The sequence below is a fragment of the Rhynchophorus ferrugineus genome, unplaced genomic scaffold, assembly GCF_030347505.1.
Source record: "Rhynchophorus ferrugineus isolate W39M unplaced genomic scaffold, kcgeb_rfMv2 rfM4, whole genome shotgun sequence".
Classification (NCBI taxonomy): domain Eukaryota; kingdom Metazoa; phylum Arthropoda; class Insecta; order Coleoptera; family Curculionidae; genus Rhynchophorus; species Rhynchophorus ferrugineus.
Window position 1 is genome coordinate 27321039 of NW_027472583.1, and position 24590 is coordinate 27345628.

The window sequence follows — 24590 nt, forward strand, 5'->3', positions numbered from 1 at the left end:
GATATCTCTACGACCAGCGGCGCCTATGTGTTACGCCCGGGACTTTTCAGCCCATCTGTTACGAATAAAATAACTCTAGTATAGTAATTTAAATTAAAGGCTGAGATATTTTTCTATAAACACCAAATTTTACACCCGAAACTAGAATCCTTGAAAGAAGTTGAACTTAAATATATAAGTAGTTTAAATAATTTAGGTTCCATTTGGTCAATTTGGTCAAAAAAGGCGCCCAAGATGTGATTCCGCTCTATATGTTGATGTAGCTATTAGGTGTTAAATTAAGAGTGTTACAGTGTTACAGATCGCACAGCTACATATTATTAAACTATATTATATAAATATGTAATTAATACAAGCAAGGTGTGTTATGTGTGTGCAAAAAATCATGATGTTGAGTCAATAATTCATCACTTGATTAACAAATTTGAACCATCTACTTCATAATCATTAATAATTGTACTTTAATCTGTAAATCATTGAATTAAATGTATTCAGTAAGACTATTCAGATCCAAGACATTTCACACGTTTCAAGAAACTTTTGTTAAATTTAATCAGTTAATAATAATTAAAAATAATTAGTTATAGAGGCAACAATAAGTGCTGTGAGGCAATATTTCGCTTTTTAATTGAAAAATATTAATCGAATATTTTTAATTAGCTTTATTCATCATTTTCATCATTTAAGTACTGTGTTGTGTTCTCAAAATCTCATATTTTTAATCTACACGAATCATATTTTAAAAATGAATTGTGATGTGAAATGAAATGAAGCAATATATTCACTGACAGGATGTACGTTACAAAAACATGCTTTAGAGATATCTGAGACCAATGGAAAAAAAACTACTTGATAAATGATTCAAACGCATGCAAAACTATAGCTCATGAACAAAAATATGTTAAAAAACAATATAATAAATTATAATGACAAATTACCTTTTTTATTATTAAACTAAAAATATTCTCCTCCTACAGTTTAATAGTATCTAAGTTTTTGTTGGCCAAGATTGGAAGATATAAATCTCATAAGATATTAGGCCTTACTTTTTATTAGGTATCATTTTACTTTTTCCCTGTTAGCATGAACAGATAACTGAGTTATAATGTAATACTCAAATGAAGATTATAAAATTAGAAAACATAGAACTGAAAATAAAAAAGAGGAAACAAAAATAATAAAACTGATATTGATGACGACATGTTAATCACAAAGAATGATGAAAGTAAATTAAAAGTAGTAGAATGATGAATATTACGAACCGTAGTGGCAATAAAAAAGAAATATTACAAAATGGATAAATCAAAATAACAGAATATAAAGTGATATGTTGATGTACTTAGCCGAAGAGAAATAACAAATATAATATTAGGTGCTTCGTCTATTTTGATCAGGGATCTACTTATTAGAGTACAGTGTATTAATATAAAAAAAACTGTTAAAAAGTACATCCTAACTGTTAAATTTGGTTGTTTTGACATTTCTCTACTTATTTCTTTCCCCATTTAGTATTAGTGTTTATTAGTAGTTAATTTTCAATGATTTGAAGGAGTATGCTTAAGAACTTTTCGGAGTGTCGGATTTAGTTTCTACGATTTAAAAGTGGTGATTTAATAATCAATAAAAATGAATGGTCTGGAAAGAAGACCAAAAATGTTCTAAGACAATAAATAGCAGGATTTATTGGATGAATCTCAAATTTTTAAATAGCTTAGCAGTTAATGAATCAACTGTTTCCAGATCTTTACATGCGACAGGATTATAATACCTTCTCATTACCCTTTCTTCAGAACAATGTATCATGATTTGTCTGGCTTACAAACGGTTTCGAAACAAATTGTGCTGAAATGGATCGCAAATTGGATTTATACCAAACCAACATCATTCTTTCAATAGAGTATCGCCATATTGCCAGAAAAATGAGAAGTAGTAGAAAATGATTTTTTAAATTGGCATGCTTATGAATGTATTGTTAATACTAACTCCTTTAAAATTAAATATAATATTTTATAAATATTGTTATGTAACATACTTAAACTAAAATTAAAGACGTTTTCATTATCTTTGCTTTTGAACCTTCGAGCCAAACTTGGATAATTTATCCGTTTTGTGCGCAAAAGAAAGACGTTAAATTAAGGGACACGGCCAAAGTTTCTTGACGAGTAAGCGACGAGCTTTACGTTTCGGTTCCGTCAACTTGACTGGAAGGGATGGTCAGAACCATCTCGCTAATTGGACCGTTATGATTTGCCCAAGAATGAGAACTTTGCCGGCCTACAACAGCTTTAAATCTGTATATTGTTTCGGTGTAAAGGGTCGCTACTTTGCCCTAATATTAACAGAGTAACTTCTCGTGATTTTATGTGGAAAATTATACTTGCGTTTCCAAATAAATGTACGTTTTGACGTCATTAAATCTTATAATTTAATTTTATTATTATTTTATTTTAACTTAGTCTTTACTTATTATTGTATTTTATTGTACTTTTCCACTATTGTCGTAATTAGCTATTCATTCGACCAGGTCTTATTTTTTTTACGGGTTAGTTCTTACTTAGGACTACAAAAATGTGTAAAGCTAAGATTATATTTTAAAATATAACCAAAGTTGATTATTACTTTCCTAAAAAGTGTTCCTTTTTAAAAATATAAAATTAAAACACACCAAATGTGTTACGTGATAAATATTAAACAACGAGGGGGGGGACAATGTTCTTATTTCTTATTACATAGAGGGGAGGGTGACAAAAATTGGCAGAAATCGTCTTAGGTAATAAATTAATGGCATCCGAGCAGATCAACTATTTTTAATAGCAAATCGAAGATGTATATGCCAAAAAATTAATATCAGAAGGACTAAATGTAGAATGGAAAATATGAAAAAGTAATGTAAATATGTAATACTAATATACCCTGAACGGTCCACCCAATCGATGCTTTACACCCTAAGCAACAACCTTATAGCTTGAAGTATGGTACTTTTGCCCTAGCTCCACTAAAGTATTTCAAAGAAGGCTTCTTTTACCTGTACCTGTCTTCTTTTCTTGATAAATAAAATGAGTCTGGTTAATTGAATGAATTCAAAAGAGTAATATCCTTATGATCTGTCCGTAATCCTACCCACTGTATCAGTCCCTACTCTCTCTCTCTCTCACACTCTCCAGATATAAACCCGAAAGACTACGCCAGCATATAACACCCGTGGAGGCATAAAAAATAACATTTTTCCTTTTTTTTTTCACTTTTTACATTTCCACCTTATTTCAAAAACGTAATCAGATACTGACAGAAACTTACACTAAACATATATTATCAATTAAAAAGTAATATCAAGAAATGGTACTTTCTGAAAAATAAGTTCTTGTTTTGTCGAGAAAGTTTGAAAAGGATTAGGAATTACTATCGATTATTATCTCGATAGATATTTCTAACAAACTCAAAATAAATTATTGATATATTAAAATTCTAAATTATTGAATAAACAACAGTAAAACAACAGTTATCAGATGATTAAATACATGATTGCACAAGAATAAAAATGGACGAATATTGTTACCATACTATCGGAAAGTCATTGATGATGAAAAATCGATGTTACCAGAATCACAAGAAAAAAACTGGATATTCATAAAACTCGTAGCTCAGCTACTCATATTAATTGTACAAATTGATACCACATGGTTTGAGTGAGCAGCATCATCCATTTTCATGAATATTCCTGAGAATTGATAGAAAAATCAAAATATTTAAAAAAAATTGATCCGACTTCAAAAAATAAATAGGTATCTATTTTCTGAAGTCGGTTCAATTTAAATATAAAAGATATATTAATTATATATATATATATATATATATATATATATATATATATATATATATATATATATATATATATATATATATATATGATATATAAAGATATTTGCTTAATAAATTATGCAGTTATTAGTAGTTATATTATTTTGCAAAGTAAGTATTCTATAAGGATAAATAGGAATAAAGAAACAATGATTGAAAATAAAGAACGATTAGAGGTGATTTGACAAATGTTCTAACTTAACTAGAAAACCAACAAAAAGCCGTTGGGCCCGCCGGGAATCAAACCTGCGACTTTCGCGTATGAGCTGAACGCACTAACCGTAGAGGCAGTTGCCAGTTATATTTCTATGGCTTCCCACATGATATAGTTTGCACTTAAAAAGCAAGCTGAACGGCTTTGGTAAACAAACCCTTACTAAAAACGCCTGAACAGTATAGCGACTCGGTTCCTGCTTTAATTATCAGCTTTCCTAAATAACTTCAAAGTATATTTAGTATCCCATTATAATAACTTCAATTAGTTGTCTGTACATCCCCATAATATTTAAAGAAATATCCTCTAATTCCTAACCGTTGAGTAATTGTGTCTTCCGTCACATCAGCTCAGCAATAACATTATATACAAATATGTGGAAATATTTACGTACCTTTAAAATTTGAGGGTTTCTCACGATTTTCCCGGTTTCCACCATCAGAACTTGGTTCTTGTTTCCAACGGGACCACCTCGGAAGTGCACCCGATAAAAAAATTTTTGTAAATCGGTCCACAATTGACGGTGAAATCGATGAACATTCATTAATAGAACCTCCTCCTTTTTGGCGTTAGTTAATAATTAGAAGTCCCTCTCATATTTATTTCTTCGTATATTTTTTTGAATTGCTTAATTATAATTACATGTATAACATTAATTTCTTTGTTGCAGGTTATGATAGCCGATAATGGCGACCCACCTCTTTCGTCCATCACCAGGGTGGTGGTGAAGGTGGAAGATATTAACGACAACGCTCCCGAATTCGAACAGATATCATATAGCGTAGTGATACCATCTACAGGGAATTATAATCGTGCCATGTTCCAGGTAACCTTTATGTCTCACTTGTTTGAATGCCACACAAATCGAATAGGAAAATTAGTCTTCCAGTTTTAAACATGAATAAACTAAATTATAAATAACTTACTTATATACCAATATTTTGATGCTGATTGAGACAGTATCAGCATTACAAGATACAAAGCAAATAAAGTCTAGGAAACTTACGAACCAAAGATCCATACCACACAATCGAAAATGAACATTATTTAAATTTCCATAAAAAGTGGAAAAGTCAGTTTTTACATTTTAACGATTATTATAACATTTAAAAAAAAATGTTTACATTTTAACGATTTCTATTTCGATTATTAATATATATCTTCCTCATTATTTAGTTTAACGATTACACCGCATAACTAAATAATATATATAGTTAAATGTATCCATTGAAGTGAAAAACTATACTTAACAGTTCAATTGAAAAGTCCCCGGCTTGACACATAGATGGCGATACTAGAATTAAATCCATCTGTTTTTTAGTTAGCCCTAACCGTCAAGAGATGCGTGTATAAATTTGACAGCTGTCGGATCATTAGTTTGTGAATTATAGCATTTTGCGTGAAGCAACTTTTGTTATTGTGAAAAAAAATGGATAAAAAGGAATTTCGCGTGTTGAAAAATATTGCTTTTTGAAAGGAAAAAATACAATTTAAGCGAAAACTTGATAGCGGGTCTCCGGACACTGCTCCAGGAAGATCAGCCATCAAGGATTGGTATGCTAAGTTTAGACGTGGTGAAATGAGCACCGAGAAGACGGTGGACGCAATCGACGCCCAAAAGAGGTTGTTACCGACTAAAACATTTAAATAATCCACAAAATGATTATGAATGACCGTAAATTGAAACTGAATGAAATATCAGACACTCTAAAGATATCAACTGAACGTGTACATCATATCATTCATGAATATTTGGGTATAAGAAAGCTCTGTACAAAGTGGGTGACGCGCGAGCTGACGTACCAAAAACAACGAGTTGATGATTCGGAGCAGTGTTTGAAGATGATCAAGCGTAATAAACCCGAATTTTTGCGTCGATATGTGACAATGTATGAAACATGGCTCCATCATTTCACTACGGAGTCCAATCGACAGTCATCCGAGTGGACTGCACACGATCAACCCGCTCCAAAGCGTGGGAAAAGGCAACAGTCGGCTGGCAAGGTTATGGCATCTGTATTTTGGGATGCGAATGGAATAATTTTCATTGACTACCTTGAATAAGGAAGGACCATCAACAGCGACTATTACATCGTGTTATTGGACCGTCTGAAGGACGAAATCGCCGAAAAACGGCCGCATTTGAAGAAAAGAATGTAATGCTTCACCAAGACAATGCACCGTGTCACAGGTCAGTGAAAACGATGGCAAAAATCCATGAATTGGGCTTCGAATTGCTGGTGGATGAGCCACAAGATCTGGCCAGCCACCAGATCTGGCCACCAGCGACTATTTCCTGTTCTCAGATCTCAAAAGAATGCTCTCTGGGAAGAAATTTTCATCGAATGAAGAGGTGACCGAAACTGGGGCCTATTTTGAATCAAAAGACAAATCGTACTACAAAAATGGCATTGGAGTTGGAGGGTCGCTATAATCAGGGTATCACCCTTGAAGGGAATTATGTTGAATAAAAAATACTAATTTTGCTAAAAAAATGTGTTTTATTATGGTAGGCCGGGGACTTTTCGATTGACATGTGAAAATATACCAATGGAAAATACACTTTTTGCAAGTGGAGTTCTCAAAAGATAATTTTTAATTTAGAATGTAGAGATAAAAATAAGCCATGAGCTCCACCTATGTGTTGCAATAATGGTGTAGTAATATTATGCAAGTGGTTCAAAAAGGAAAACGAGCTATGAATTTGCTCTATTTATAATTTGGCAAAAGTCAAATATCAGTATTGCATCCATTTCTCCTTGAACATGCAATTCCTGAATATTTTTCCTGCTATTTCTTATTCTTGATCACAATACTGAAGACTTAAAATTTAAAGAAAAAATAATTGGAAAAAATAATCCTAAATTTGAAGCAAGTTTGCAAACCACGCAACTCAAGCAGATCTTAGTCGAAACTTGTTGATGGAGAAGACAAATCGTCTTGGACAGCAGTACGAATAGTGTCAAAGCTTACACTACTGACTAATGACACTACCATTCAAAACAAACGCCAACTTACAAAAGAAGGGCCAGAATACACCAATCTCACGAAACTATCAGATAATTAGTCTGATCAGAGGACCAGGATTATTTCATCGCTACGAATATTAGCTTATCTTTGAATGAACTATATTGAATATTAACTAATAATTGCTAGAAATATATTAATGGTTGGTCTAGAAGATCAATTTTAATATAGAACTAAAGCCGGCTTGGTAGTCACAGGGTAAAAGGCGACGGGATTATCTTCTTACTGCTCTGACCGTCGAGGGTATAGAGTTCGAACCCCGAGGATATCGATCTATTTTATGTTTGTGATTGTAACTGTAAATATACCTAAACAACAGTATAAAATCCTAAAAGGAATAGCCGTCTCAGTCACTCCACTAACGAGGCCAGGTAAGACCGAATCTCTTCTGAGCTGGTCTCTAAGTTGGTCACTGGTTAGTCGTTTGATGCCGGGGACTGTGAATGTGTGTACAGATGAATCTTAGTAGATATAAAATATATTAAAATATTTAAAAAATACTTTTGTTAAAAATAACTTTATATTCACTTAATGTTATAATTAGTGTTGGGGGCTATCGACTAAAAACGAAGTATAAGTCTAAAAATCTAAAAGAAGAGTAAGTCGAACTAATCGATAGTCAGAAAATTAGTCGACTGAAAATAATATTTACTATTTCAATTAAATACACATTTCGACTGTTTTTTCTATTCGTGATGTGACAGACGGAGATTTACGAATTTCCTTTCGTATTAATTTTGAGAGAGTAATAGACGAAGATAATTGCTTGGATCTCCGTGCCGTAGAGTTAAGTTCATTTTAAAGAATTTTAAATCAGCAAGTGGCAGTAAAAATTTAGTTTTATACCTTAGTGTTACTTTTTTATTTTTTATTTACAAAAAAATGGAATAATGATACCAAATATGTTTCATCGTATTTTAATATTTAGAAAGTAACTGGTTTATTTCTGTTTCATCGGAAGTGTACTTACGGATGTTATTGTTTTTTCAATTATGCCAATTATTAAGTGAGGCGGAGATTGTGCGTATTCCTTTTCGTAATTTTGAAAGAAATAGAGAAGAAGAGAAAGAGGAATGTAATAATAACCCCTGAATGAATAATGAACTATTTAATTAATTAGGAATATTTTTAAATTATTATTTGTACATGCTTCAATGAAAGTTTTAACATTCAAGAGACTTGAATAAACATCAAAAGACTTAGCAAATTGAAAAAGTCAGTCAAAATAATTTTACTATTCTTAAGTTCCCAAAAGCTTTATATTAATATACATTGTATTTTTTTTAAACAAATGTTCATCAGCTTACAGGTTAATGCTAGGATAGCAAAGTCGGAATGTTAAAAACTAGTAACGACTGTTTCAGTCGGTACCTGAAGGTCTCTGTGTAAGTCCTGTAGTATCTGGATGCACTTACAATACTTCTCAAGGCTTTTGTCTGAAAAACTTGTATTTTATTTATATTACATTTCGCAGAAAATCCCTACAGTTCAAATCCGTATGTCCATATAGGTTTCAACACTTGCTTGTATAATAGTAATTTATTTTATCTACTGTTAATTGTGATTTTCTTCCAATTAACCCATACATTTTCCTATATTTTAACTCCAGTTCTTTCTTTTTCTTTTTACATGTTCCTTCTAGTAAGCTTTTGCATAAAAATAAATATTTATTGTTATTAGTGCTTGTGCGGTCTGATTCTACATGATTTGCACGTGCAAAGATTTCTTTGGTTCATAGCTGAAAATAATTATGTAATAATATATCATTTAAGTGTCTGAAAGTAGTCAGATTAAAAAGTCGATAGTTAAAACCAGTCAATTACTAAAGAGTCCATAGTTTCCAACACTAGTTATAATACTTTTTTAAATTTATATATTATGTATATGTATATGTTCACTTGATAAATAATTTAAACAAAAAAATATGAATCACCTATTTGATTAAAACAATGGATAAATAACAAGTTTAAGAAGACATTAATCGTAACATTAACTATTCTACGTACTTTCGAGGCGTTAGGATAGGTGTTACTTTCTACGGTTGTTAACATTTTAATTAGGACCGTTGGCCTGGCGGAAAATTATAAGAAAATAACAGGCGCCATTATTAATAATGAAGTACACCGATAATTGGTCGTTGTGTTGTTCCCCCGTAATTCTGCATAACGAAATTTCGGCAATTAATTCGATGAAACGGCGTAAGCACCTATGCTATTTAATTGTTATTTCATTATTCGCGAATTCCAGGCCCGTTACGCAAGATCCGTTCGCCCGCTCTTAATAGTATTAATTACATAAATTAAAGCGGCCCGCCTGGCTTTCGCATTCGGCACCGCCGCTCTTTCGATGACGCCAATTCGAAAACAGCGGGCGCAAGAACTCTAGCGTATGGCTTAACAGTCTCCCATTCGAACTTGGGCACTTTTGCGTTATAGTCGGGAATATAATAAATATTGTTATTTTGATATTCGATACGTTGTTCTAGATACGACATAAACAATGTGCCTTCCAAAGTAAACCTTTTCTTAATGACCTGTAGCGTACAATTTTTTTATGGAATTTGGCATGATCGTAAATGTATCTTTGTAATTGTTGAACATTTGTGATTGTCCTTATCAAGAATGCAAAATCCGACAAGGAAAATGATCTCAATCATGCCATTAAACCGGCTGGGTAAGACTGGGATTATATCCAAGTTATTCACTCGCTAATCGGCAGGCTTAATGACAAAAACGGCGGTTCGAAGACCACATTAAATAGTAGGTCCAGTCCAGATAAATCCTCGTTGGTAAAAAAGGAGACTCTAATTCACGTATAAATCACATTATCAAAATGTTTACATTAACGAAAGTTATTTAAGATTTAAATAATAAACGTTTGATTAAAATAAACGACTTGTTGAACGGCGATATAAAGCGACACAGTCCGTCTTAAAACACATGGTCCTTGCACATAGCCGCCAGGGGCAGGGCCTCGATATAACGCCTCCTTCCTAAAGAAACGCCATCTGGATAGCTGGACAGATAGTTATTGTAAAATTGTGTATCGATTGTACCTTTGTCCGCCAGATCTTCGAAATGGCACTATTTTTACTTAAATTTCCATGCTAATCCTCTACGGTATAAATTTCCAAGTTTTAAAGATTTCATGGCTGAAAAACTGAGCTACTACAATCCGCCCTTGGTGGTCGTTCACCCTGAACTGCAAGCTTCTGTCCAAATTCTAGTAAACTGTGTTAATTCACAGCAGTTAAACTGTGATGCATGTGCCGAAACGTGTCTACGGACTAGGGGTATTTTTCAAAGCTTGAATATCTCTTGTAGTAATTTATGGTTAGGAGTCTTTGTACACCTTCAGTCACCTTACAGCTTCAGTTGGGATATTTTTGCCCGAACTCCACCTAACTACACCGAGAAATCAGTCGAGTGACTGCGGAACAATTGACAATCCAACTTTAGCCAGAAATCCTACCGACTGCGCTATTTATCGAATGGTAAAAAGTTTTAAACACAAAAACTATTAATTTACTTGGAAAACTATTTTATTTAAAGGAAAGAAGAGGCTTGTTGAACAGCGATACAAAGCAACACTGAGGATTTTTATCACTTAGAAGACAGACCAAACCCATCTCACTCTTTCACCATTCAGCCAGTCTTAAAACAGATTGTCCTTGCACATGAGTGCGAGAGCCAAGCCCGTAATAGTTACATTTTATAACACATATTCATATATTTAAAATAAACTAAACAAATATTTCAAGAGCGACAAATATTTTTAGTTAGAAGAAAAGAATTTCCAATTTTAGTCGCCCTTAATTTGCGAAGGTACAAATTTTGTGTTTACATTAACGCAAAATTTTCATTATAGGGTATTTACATTATCGGGCGTCTGCAGTATTTTGCTTATAGTTAAGATTATCTATCACTATGTTATATTGGTTCAATATAGTTACATTTTAATTCTTAGTCCATCCTGTATATAATATAATAGAAAATGAATGAAACCATAAGTGGGCTTAAGTGTTCTTACAATAATAGTACTATAAAATTGGCCAAGTTATTGACTTTAGAGAAATAATTCATTTGTTTTTATATGTAGTTTTAAGTGGTATATAATCATAAACTCCATAAAAAGATATCGTCTCAGCCGTTACTATTTATTTATTTCATCTTTTATTACCAATTAAAATGTTCTTGTTGGTTTTATGAATTACATCAGATTTCACTATTTTGAGTAACCAAATAAACAACTTAAAATATAACAAAATATATATAATAAATATAAAATTTATTCGAACTACACGTGCCTGAAGCGCATCAATTATATACCACTTTTTATTTAGCTGTAGTCTTTCAAAATTCATTTGCAATAGATATATTTCATTGAGACTGTTATCAAAAAGTGACCGTCGATAAATATGATTTTTACTGCTACAAATGTCTAATATTTGTTCTACTCCTGAATCAACATTTATTGATTTTATTTTATATATTTATATTGAATTATTTTGTACTAAAAGTTCTATATTGCAGAATCAGTTTACTAGAAAAATGTTTAAATATTTCAGCATTTAATTTAAAATATTTCAATTCGTTTAAAATTAAAATCACGATTTAAATGAACATAAAACTTATATGAACGTTGATATTTTTATTAATATTTGTTTGTACAATATTTAAACAAACCTGAAAAGAATATTTAATAAATTTGAGTTTGATAGCTATATTAATATTTATTTTCTCCATAAATAATATTACATACCTAATTTTACAGAACAATTAAAAATGGATAATGTACTGTTACTGCTAGGAAAATCTTTAAAATTTAAAATAAACACAAAAAAATATCGTTTTTTATCATCAAGTTTTGTCTTTTGTTTTACATTCTCTAATTATTGCTAAAATCATCATCATAAACAGGGACATTGATTGATATTAATCAGCATTTGAGCACAATTTGATAATGGCCCCTAAGATTACAAGCTCATATAATCATGACCAGTTTCAGTTAATACCATAAACATCAAAACACGCATTTTACTCATATTAGATTGTTCAGTGAGTTCGAGGAAATGAAATGGAAATTTATGAAAACAAAAATGAAAAAACGTTCTAAAAAATTCTAAAAGAAACACTTATGTTTTCAATTTGACAAAAACTATTTGTGAAGACTTGTCAACCTCTTGAACTTTCCAGGACCAACATATGGATTACAAATTTATTTATAACAGTTATTGACAGTGTAACTAAATTTCAATAAAATTAATTGGTTACAGTATATAACAGTAATTTGGTCAGCCAAGTTTAAAACTTCTAGGAATATTATCATTCTTTTGATTCTATTCAATTTTAGACAATATTAGAAATCATCTACAAGTTTCAGCCAATGTCTAACGAGGAAGTGTAAGGCTCGTCAGGATGTGCTTAAGAGTTCAGAAATGTTACATACCGAGCAACTAGATGGTCGGTCTACTTTTAACAAAAACTTAGTGGAGCTATATTTGAGGTATCAATACTACAACCCAGCAAATCCAGTCATTTATATAACTAGTAATCAGCTAGTTGTTCAAGTCTTTGATTCTGTAGACTTTGGGTTATCTAGCATTGAAAGTTATATTCGATGACAATTATATGAAACTCATAGTGTTAGTAGCGATCACAAAGTAGTTCTCATGGTCGGTTTTAATGTGTTTAACAGCCCTCATAATGTCAAATAGCTTATATATTAAAGAGTCCAATAGTTTCTTGTTGTAATTCACAATCAGAATGGTAAACTCAATTCTCATGAAATCTTTTTAATTATTTTTTTAAGTCGCACTAGTGTTTGTGCTTCATTGCTATCTAACATAGATCTTGTTGTGTCTTTAAAATCTTAAAATTAAACTTAATTTAATTATGAAAATTTAGTTACGTTCTCATGAAACCACTGACTAGATGTGATAAGTTTTCACGCAAATCTAGCATTATTCTATTCCATTCAAAATAACTTTCCTCAATATATGGGATATACTAAGTGTTGCATTTACTTTATGATTAAATACCATGCTTAATTAAACATATGACCAACTACAATACAAGTCAACACAACAACGATAATACTTCAATAATTATCTCAAATATATTGTTACCTTCACTGTAGATTTGTCAAAAATATTTATGATGATGTCATAAATTAAAGCATCCATGACATACATACTGTCAATAAAGAATATTATTTGGCCGTGTTAAAGCATTTCCCTAAGAAAACGGGTCGAAAATGACAAACATTATGAAAAATAATAAATATGGAAATTATTATCAAATTTAACGCAATAACACATAGTATCTACTAACCAAGGGTTTCTTATAATTTTTTCTTTCCAAAATTAAAATTTCTGCTCCGTAATCCCGTTTTGATTTGATCTAGGCGATAAAAGAAAAACGTACTAGGCTATCATGAAAAGCGTCTAAGAAAAGAAGACTTCTGAAGAAGAAAAAATATATATTTTGTGTTATAATTTCTTCAATATTATTCAAAATTTAAAATATGTTTTTCCGTTTTGCATTTACGCTGCTCTAATTATTTTAAATAATATAGCACTAATATAGCAATAATAAGCACAAAACTAGTTTGATCTTGTAGTAAAAATATTGAAAAGTGGTCTTTTTATTGTTTATATTTTAAATATATTGGATATTCTGGTTGGTTTTTTGTTTATACAAAATTTTTATTTGTATTTATGACCTATAATTATTCTTAAATACAACTGATAATAATGATATGAATACTGATATAATAACAAAATGTAAAAGCGCCTATGGCTAAAGAGTTTTTCTCCTTTATTTTCCTTCGATTAAATGAATAAAATTTACTACCAAAAATATGTCTGTGCAATAACATCCAAGAACATGAAAAGGTTAGCTTGAAGGAAATCAAAAAACTATGTCATTTTTTACAACGCAAGTGATTTGAAGTGAAACTCAAAACCATGAATCGTTTGCTGATTTTGCATGATGATTACACGGACATTCCATCCTCACATTTCACTCAAAATTTATGTTTTGAACACGTTTTTTTCCCGAAATTCTTGGTGTCGTATGAGATGAACATGGTGAGAGGTCTTGCCAAATCACATAGAAAGTTGTTACAATAGAATGTGTCCGTCAATTCGCCATAAAATTCCAATTGATTATATAGAAAAGAAAATTGAAAAAAAACTAAAATTATATTTTTGAGTAGATTTATGATAAATTTTACCTTTTAACTTAACTTACTTTACTTATTTTAACTTTACTACTTTTTCGTAATTGTTGTTTCCATCGTAAATATTTCATGATAATTTATAATTTTGACAAAAAATAACAATAATATGTATGTAGTATATATTTTTATGCAAGAGCATCAAGTATAACATGTAAACACGATAAAATAATCTGCAAAATATTATTATATATAAAATTAGAAAGGGAAGTGAAAATATGGGAACAAAAGTTCCAACGTAGATTTTCTACAATTTCTTCTTTCTATATGTTGTGATATTAGTAATTAGCGAGCTAAAATGCCAACTATATTTGATTTAGAACGACGCCAGGGACTACCTGGTTGACGATTTTGAGGGCGCGGACGCAGCATTCGAACTCGAGCCATGGGAAAGCCACCAGCCGCACGATTTTAAAGATTTAGATCCAGCGCTGCGGGTAAGAACAACCGTACGCCAAACGAATGCATCTATCGTAACCAAAGCATGCAGCATGTATTTAAAAGGCTTGTTCTGTTTCGTCACGAAATAGGTTTTTTTTTCGGTATCGTTTCCTTTTTATAATTTTCGCTATTCCTTTGCTGTGTATCTTTCGAGCTGAAGAACTTTGCATGCGGGTAGCAAAAGGTCACACCGCTCATAACTAACCCCAGTCATTTTCATGCATATCATCTCTCATTAAGTTTTTATTTCATTCCCTTAGTTTAATATTATGTATCTCTTTTTTTTTTCTTTTTTTTTAATAATATTAAATGTGTCTCCCGTCTTATAGCGAAGAATTTTTATCTCGCAGAGGAAAAGGGAATAAACCCCGGTAAAAGGTAACTAATTTTGATGTAAAGGTGAAAAACTGCTGAAGACGTCAAGTACAATTCATTGTACAAAAAAAAATACGGAAAAATTTTCTCAATTAAATTGTAAAGAATATTTTTATTACAGAAACACACATTATTATCGAGACTACACATTAATGTGGTCTTTTTTGGAGTTTCGTACAAAAGCCAATATTTTTACTGTGTTCAATATATTAATTTCTGTGTTAACTAAGCGGCATTAACAGGCACTTTTAATTTTCTGCTATAATTATAAGAAAATATAGCTGAAGCGCATCGCAGTGTGTGCTGACAATGGTCCAACTGATCATCAGTGATTTTAATGTCCCAAATTATGATTTTAGCTTTCAAGTCCCAATTTGGACAGACAAAAAATGAAAATCGAAAACAAAAAATTGGTGATAGTACTTGATGAGGATTCGATTCAATTGAAACAGAATCAATAATTTTTCCTACAATTGACATCCATTGGAAACTTGCAAATGAATTGGGAAAGGAAATGAAATCGAAGTGGGACTTTATGAACTGAAACAAAGAGATGTTAAGTCAAAACAACTGATTCAAAAGCAAAAAGGAAAGGATTATTACCAGGATTATCACATCATAACTAAAGACGAAAAATGGATATTCTATGATGAACCCAAGATTTCTAAGATCGATTTTCTCCGACAAGAGATATAATATAAAACAACAATCTAACAGTTAGATGTCTTTAAGTAGTTAATTAAAATGCAACTTTTCCACACAACCCCTTAGACGTCTAAGGGAGGTCGCATCCTGCTGAGAAAAATAATTTAAAAAATAAAAAACAAATAAATAGTCTAACATGTCGAGAAAATCGTAATACTACATATTTTGTATTCTCCAGGCTTTGCCCTTTTTGATTACTGATTGTTTCATCGAATGGAATGGCCCAATACGACACAAAGGACAAGAGATTTGCCTTGCCTTTTGTCTTGCAGAAATTCGAAAATTTACCTGAAAGTTTTATTTATTTTGTTCTGAAATAAATGGATTTTCAACTACCAACAAACATAACATTAGGGTAAAATCAACTAGTAATATGAATAAGGGACTTGTATCGGCTTTCATTATTTCTTACTTCACGAGCAAAATACAATACAGTCGAGCGTTTTCACGTAAAAAAAAATTCTTGCTTTCGTTGCCAATTGTAACCATTTTCGCTTAAATAACATGAACCCCATTAAATAACTTCGTACCAAAACTGGTTCCAGGATGAGCTTAACATCTGACCATTCTAAACCTGCGTGTCATCGGTGTTACATCGGTCGAAAAATGGTTCCTTGACATTCAATGATTCAAAAAATTCATCTAGAATCTTAATGGAGTAATGCTTCTAATTGCTCCTCTTAGAATTTTTGATATTCTTTGTAAAACTTATCAAAATAATTAAATCTTGAGACCAAAACACATTTTTGGCTTTGAGGTATGTTCATTATAAGCTTCCAAAAAAACTCAATTTACTATTATATAAGTAATTTATAATTACAAAATTAAACCGCAATTATTGCTTTATTAATTCAGTTTCAGGATCTATTATAAATCCGTAAAAATAAAACACGTTAGTTATATGTTTGAAAACAGAACACAAGCGGACATTAACAAAAGAAAGAACGAATAATTTGTAGAAGCCCAGCCAGTAAATATGTTTTTCTTAGCCTGTACAAGCGAATTTCGTTGAAATTTTTTTTACGACAATTGGAACGAATCTTTAATTGATCAGCAGGAACGCCCACCGCCCATTTAGTTCGGTTGCGGTATCATTGTATGAAAATGTCCGCTTCGCCGCCGCTATTCTGTCGACAAATTGACAGTTCCCTTTACTGGGCCTGCGAGTGGAACTGAAGAAATAATATCGCGTGTAGACGGGATCTTTGTGCCGTTTGACATCAATAAGACAGCAAGCACAACCTTGGCATTCTCCGAAATTAGAACGCCACCAACTGACAAGAAATATTTGTTTTGTCTCCGCTGATGTTCTTATAATTCCGAAATATCTAAATTGTTTCTCAAACAAACTTACGAAGCTCATTATTACATTATGAGCAATATGAAAAAGCCACAATTCTTGCAGTAACAATAGTAGTAATTAACGTGATAAATAGCGACAATAGTTAACAATGTTAATACATCTAGATTTTTTAACCCAGAAATGTAGAATCATTTAACATACAGCGTAAATTTTTCTTTATAAATAATTTATCATATGAAACGTTTTGTTTTTGTATAAAACACATTGAAAATGTGTAATAATTAAAGATAAAGGATTAAAGAGATTGATATTAAAATAAATACTATAGGCTATTTTGTAAAAATATAATCATAAATTAAATTTTTATAAAGCGTACAATATAGTTATTTGAAATAGGAAAAAGTATTTTTAAAAACGATTAATTGGTACATTACCTCAATAAAGTCTAAGTATATTTCATTAAATGTCGAGCCATAAAGGCTCTGTGTCAGTTCCTTAGTTAATATACAGTCTAGAATAATTGTACAACATGACTGTTACTATTCTTATAGATATGAAACAAAAATTAGGTCAAATCAGAAACGAAAGAACATTCTAATTAGAATAACGAAATTGGAAAGGGACTAATCAAATTAGCATGTTTTATCAGTACCAAAAAATATTGATCAGATGCGTTGAAAGTAATGATGAAATTCGAAACATCACAGAGAATAATAAACAAAATTAATAGCCATTATATTTCACCTTCTACAGATTGTTGATATACTTAGGAATCAAAAATATCTTGATGATGTTATTTTATTATAAGAAAGAAATTTCGAAAGAGCTCTAGTAATTCTTTTTCAATTAAGCCACACTATAATTAGTTTATAAATTAGGAGGTCAAAATAGAGCTCCAAGACATTTTATACATTTCTTTCACTTTCATATACTTTCACATACATCGACTTCGTTGCACCGCTCTAATTGAAAGAGAATAATATTTATATACTCTTAAAAATCATTCAAAAATTTGGTACTAAACATTGATAAATAAAAATTATATTACTGTAAAATATTCAATTTTTCCATTGTAGAAGATAAATAAAGAAGATAATAAATTAACAAACCTACATGAGACTTCACTATATTGTATGTTATTATATATACTATATATATAGTATTATATATACAAATGTTAATATAAAAGTAGTATTATTTATACTAAAATAAAATGACCACCCTAATAGCGCCATCTTTGATGGGCGGATAACAGTTATTAAACAACCATTTGTATTTGATTAAAGATTCCTGTACGAGCGATTTAAATATCCCAGCCACCAAAACACTTATGAACTTAAACAGGTGGTTGCTTATTTATTTATAATATCCGTTAGTTTAATAACCTATAGCTAATATTTTGGTTCTAACGCGAATGTTTGATTCTTCTATTTTAAGAACCTATTATACACGCGATTATAAAGAAAATACTTTGTGTCAAATCACATAGTACTAATTACATATGAAAAAGAAATCAAGAATGAATGTTTTAAAATGTTTCAACAATTTCCGTAATAATGAGGCGACTTAATAATAAATGTGAATAATGCGAAAATTTCAAATATTTACAAAATATAATATAGTATGTTTATTGTACATGTCTCTGTTTCTTATAAATATCATACTTCACATTTCTAAAATAAAGCTAATCTTATACAAATTAACAATGCCATATTCAGTGATTTAAAAGCCCGTTCAAGTACTCTTTATTTAATGTATATGACTTGCACTACTTTTATTTATAACTAACCTCACGAAACCTTGTATCATTTCATATCTTATTCCCACCATATGCATTGAAGTCAATAAACAAACTGATTATGTCTTCAGGTCCTTGCCTTCGATAGAGATATAGGACAGAACGCAGAGCTGCAATATTTCATTAAGTCCGGCAAGGGAAAATCCAAATTCAAGATTGACAAGAGCAGCGGAGTGGTGTACGCACAAAAGGGATTCGAACCGGGCCAGGAATATGAGTTGAATGTGAGTGGACACCGAATGGAAGAAAATTATCGAAAAAATATTTAACGTGTCTTTACGTTTCAGATCAAAGCTGTTGACAGTGGTACTCCACAGAAGAGTAGTACGTGCAAGGTATCGGTAAAGGTGGTTCAGGTACCGAAGACCTCTGAACATCCGCCGGTCATTAAGGCTCCTCTACCAGTTCAACTGACGGAACGAGATGAGATCGGTTTCTTGGTCAGTTTGATTCAAGCTCAAGACGATGATAGTGATCGTTTGTGGTATGATATTGTAGGTAAGTAAGTCAAGAACCTGTTGTAAAATTATGTAAAATATTGTTATTCACTATAAATAACAATATGGCTCAACTTGGCTAGGGCCTGTTTGAGAATAACAATGACCTGTGATTCATAAATCCCAACTTCTTTATCTATAGGTCATTGCAAATACTAAAAGGTAATCTTCCGCGTACCATCATTGAGGACTTGTGCCCTCAGTATGCCCCTATAGATTCATACTCATCGAAAGCAATTCTCTGACCAAACTGAAAGTAGGTTTCCAATTCAGACGACTTTTCATATAATATAATTACGAAGAATATCGCTTCAGTAAATGAAGAACTTGATTTAATTTCCATTTTCTATCTTATTCTAAAGACATTGTTTTTTATTGTCATCGGGCATTTTTAACTGTGCGAATGCATCGGTGTACAAACACACTGCCACCTTTGATCGCACCCGTTATAGGTCTCAGAGGGATATCGCGATTAATTAATTTGTTAGAGGCGTAATACGGGGTATGAGGAAGGCACTTTTGGAACCTCTCGGTCTATATTGGATTTGCGAACAGTCGGATACAATAAATTCAAGTAGGCCTGAGAATAGACGCTTTACGTACAAATTATTTTTATATATTATATAGTAAGCGTTGAGTATATAGAGTATACTACTTTACCTCGATAACCATTTTGTGTATTTGCTCTTCCCTTTTTTGAATACGCCGTTAAATTTGGCGTTTTGCGCCTGACTTTAGGCACTTTAAGGATATGCGCTTTCTGCAGATTTATTTTACCAATATGAATCATTATGGTAGAACAGTAAAGAAGAAATAGAATATGAAAAGGCAAACGAATAGCAATAACGATGATTGATGACAAGAATGACTTTGCATATGTTACTCGCTATTGCTAGTTCTTTTTGCTACAATCGCTCGTTCAATTTGTTTTTGCTGATCTCACTTATACTCCGCAAAGCTTTATGGGCATGAATATTTCGCTTCAGTGTTGATATGGAAAATTCTTCTAGGTTAACCTAACTTTTTTCGCTTAAGATTATCGTCGTAAATCCACTTTTCTTCGACAGTCACAATACGCCACCAAAAACTCTTCTTCCTTGCCTGACAGGCAATGAAACTGCGATATTGAAACAGTTGATAAGGTATTTTCAGTCAATTCATGTGATAATCATTTTCTCTCCTCTGAAGAACGACTATGTTGAATTTGCTAGTAGTACCGCACAGTTCGATACCATACGTCCAAGTAGAACAAAGAATTGACACTTCTACTTATAGTGTATGTTTCCTCTTAAGGACTTCTTACTTTACTTTTTTTGTGTACTTTCTGCTCTCTTATTTCAATTCAAGTTTTGCGCTTGTTTAATTACAGTAAATCCAGTAATCCCCCGTTACACGCGGTCTCTCTAACCACGGTTTCGCTTACCCGCGGTTCCACTTTTCAGGTTTCAGCTATCTAAAGACCATTAACTCTTGTTTTGTTGTAACGTCTCAGGTGATTGTATGGTGAAGCCAATTCTTGTTTAAAAATCATCAAATCCCTGGCCCTTGAAAAATAACAATAAGGACTGTCTGCCTGTGTTTTGGAAAGGCAATCCTAATACTTGGGTTACAATGGCGCTATTTACATGCTGATTTACTAATTGTTTTGTGTCTAGTGTTAAATAGTATCTGGCCTCAAAGTCTTCTGCTTATTGACAATGCGCCCGGACATCTGGAGACCTTAATCTTAATCTTACCTTAAATTGGCCCCAATGTGAAAATACCGTTTACCAACACAACTTCGCTTCTGCAACCTTAGACCACGATACAATAGCAACATTTAAATAATATTATCTAACGCGCACTTTTAGTCGTATCTCACAATGCATGGAAGCAGATCCTTCATTGACTGTTACCGATACCTGTAAGTTTAATATTTCTCACTGCATAACTATTATTAAAGATGCAGTAACTTAAGACTATCAACTATAAATGCATTCTAGGAAAACCTACTCCCGGGAGTTGTTGTCGATATCTCAGCATTGTCGGATAAAGAAGCCGAAGTCACTAACATTTTACAAGTTATACATCAAATGCATGGAGATTTTGAAGATCATCAGCCAACAGATGTTGAAGTTTTAGCCGCTAATGACACTGAATTCATAGAAGAGGAAATCCTTGAAATTTTAGAAAGCAACACAAATAATGAATCAAATAATGAAGATGATAGTTCTTAAGAAATTAACCTAACTTTAGGCAAAATATATAAGATGTTTTCATCTGCTCATGAACTGCAGGATTTGGTTTTGGACCTGGATCTTTAACTGGAACGAAGTATGATACCGAAGTTTACTAATGGTCTAAAAGATTTACTACAACCGTATAAAGAAGTATAGAAAGACCTTAAGAAAATAATGAAACAATTTTTTTTTATAAATTTTGTTTTGTTACTCTGCATTTTCTAAGTACATATAACTTTGTGACTTGTGTACTATAGGTCTTTTTTATTATTTTATATTTTTATCAGCAACTAAAATATAAGTAAAAATAAATTTTATATTTACGTGCATAAGTTACATTTATGTACATAGATTTTTCTTCATTAATGAATAGACAAATAAATTCAACTAAAAGTCTAACAAAATTATATGCTTTTCTCCTTTTAATTGGTTTCACCAACCGCTGCCATCTTATCGGAACGTAACCCCCGCGGATTTCGAGGGATTACTGTACTTCAAAGCATTTTTTTGGGCTTCCTGCAGTTTTTATATCTCTGTTTTACCAATATACAAGTGGAATAGTAAGAAGAAGAATGTGATGATGATTCTAGTTATGCATCTTGAACCAAAATTTATGCTAATTATTTCAATCATTTTATTCAGTTTCAATTATTCAATTGAACAACACATCCAACTACAGAACGATGATAACAGAATTCCTTTCATCCAAATTGAATAATATCAATGTACAAGGTATGTGGCTCCGACAAGACATACAGTGGACTCCGGAATAAACTTATTTGTGTGGTTTTCTGAGGTCAGAAATCTATGACAATCGACCGATGTAATACAAACCATCACTTAAATTCAGCCGGATCTAGATAGTCATTGAAAAAATTGGAATACTCGAGAAAACGAGGTAGACATTTGAACATTTCGGATAATTATTCCATACCTAATGGTATACATGGGTCTTTCAAATATGTCATTAATACTTGATAACAAGTTGTTTCTCACAGCGCCCTTATTATAAAATAATATATTCATATTTATCTTAAAGTCTTAATTTACTTCTAAACATAATAAAACTAATTCTCATATAAACTAAATGTATTAAAGAACGTGACAAAACCCAAACTAATACGCGAAGAAAACACGAATTGGAAGGCGGAAATATAGCAAAGACAAGGATTCCGTTTGTTTAATGTTTATTTAATCACTCACCATTACGCATATTATATTGGACTAGAATTTAATACCCATTGATATTCGCATTAAGTGCACAACAATTTATCGTTGGGCCAAATCTATTTGTGCTATTTGAATTGTTACTGGTGGAATATTGATTCGAAAATCCATCGAAATAGCACAAGTTCGCTCCAGCGTGCGTTACTATTCGTTTGAAAATTTTAGCGATGTTTTTAACAATGGTGTATTTTTTTGCTTTGATAATATAACAGTCAAATATTCTTGATTATTTTTTTTCCAACAGTGAAAATGTTTTCACAAAATAAAAAGAAAACATTTAATATCTAAGAAATGTTAATTTATGTACTAATACACGCTAACGAATGAACCTTTGTTCTGCTCGAGTGTTATACAAGAGTTGCAATTCTTCGTTAACATGAGTAACAATCGTTAACTGAAGGTCCTGGTGTAAATCATAGTATCTAGGGTTACGATACCTCTTCTGAAAATCATCATCGTAAAAGGATTCCATATTACAAAAGTCAATATCAGTTTTTGCATCTGATTATACAAGAGCAACTCATTATGTACTATTTTATAATTAAAATTTTCTTCCGGTTATAGAGCATATTTCGTATATTTCAAATTTAGTTACTGTCTTTTTAATATGCTCCTACCAGTTCTGTATCAAGATTAATCCCAGAATACCTAGCAATTATACCTAGCTTTATACGATGATAGTATTATTCATTGTCATTGTTACATGTGCAGTTTGACTATAAATAAATTCATTATATACGGATTGATTGGTTCTCTATGTCTTATTCTAGTTGTTTATATTGTTACTTCTCTGTCATATCCAACAGCAAATATTACAGCATTACCAGTAGGTAAACAAATGACCACAATGACACAACACCTGTGGTACACCTGCATTGGCGTACCGTACCAACAACTTCTTTTATTGTAGAATAGTTTTCCTCTTGTTCGACTCTAAATACAGAGATGTTCTGAAATTTGTAGATGCCTGAAGTCCCACATTCCAAACCTTATCATAAGCTTGGGCTACATCTAATAATATAACTAGACAGACTTTTTTATCTTCGTAGTATTTTTCAATGGTGTCTGTGATTCTATGCACCTGCTCAATTGTCGCTAAAACCAAACTGATGAAAGTTATTCAAATGCCTTAGCTATTACCGATACTAATGAAATAGATCTGTAAGAGTTTAGTTCACTTGGCAGTCTTCTATATTTTGTGATAAATAATATACCTTTTATACGAGAGATTTTATATCACTGTTTCCCAAAAGTCTAACGCATATATCTTCATATATTTTTGCATACACAAATATTTTTATATATCTTTTACTACTACTACTTTTATTACTACTATTACTACTACTAAAGTATGAGTACTTTTATTATCAATTTGGTGTATATACCGATTTTTCTCATTAAACTTTTCTATCCGCTTAAAAATACTAAATATGCACGGCAACTTATTTTGATGGTTTTCATTTAAGATATCAGATCTTTTTGAAATGGGTTTTCCGGAGCACCTGAACTTTCATTGTCTTCTGTCTGTTGATAAAAAGTTAAAAATGTGTATAAAACTTGAGCCAACGAAGTTGGTAGTGCATGTATGTTATGTGCTCTTTAAAAACCATCGAAATAAAAATGGCGAAACTGACAAGAACTCTTGAATTCCCGATCAAAGTTACAAACCATTCCAGGGTTACAACCT

At 31.6% G+C, this 24590-nt stretch overlaps 1 protein-coding gene across 9 annotated transcripts in view; it reads left to right on the plus strand.

The window, feature by feature from the left end:
- Nucleotides 1–24590, plus strand: part of kug (FAT atypical cadherin kugelei) — an 837087-nt gene that overhangs the window by 783976 nt on the left and 28521 nt on the right. For 8 of the 9 annotated variants that reach the window (XR_013005376.1, XM_076401386.1, XM_076401385.1 and 5 more), the window contains 4 exons: nt 4743–4898; nt 14659–14775; nt 19032–19184; nt 19248–19458. Coding sequence is in view for 8 of the 9 variants with exons in the window: in XM_076401386.1 (XP_076257501.1) it covers nt 4743–4898; nt 14659–14775; nt 19032–19184; nt 19248–19458 (637 nt within the window). In the remaining variant the exon portion in view is untranslated. The remainder of the gene's footprint in view (nt 1–4742; nt 4899–14658; nt 14776–19031; nt 19185–19247; nt 19459–24590) is intronic. The other variant, XM_076401391.1, reaches the window with a different exon arrangement.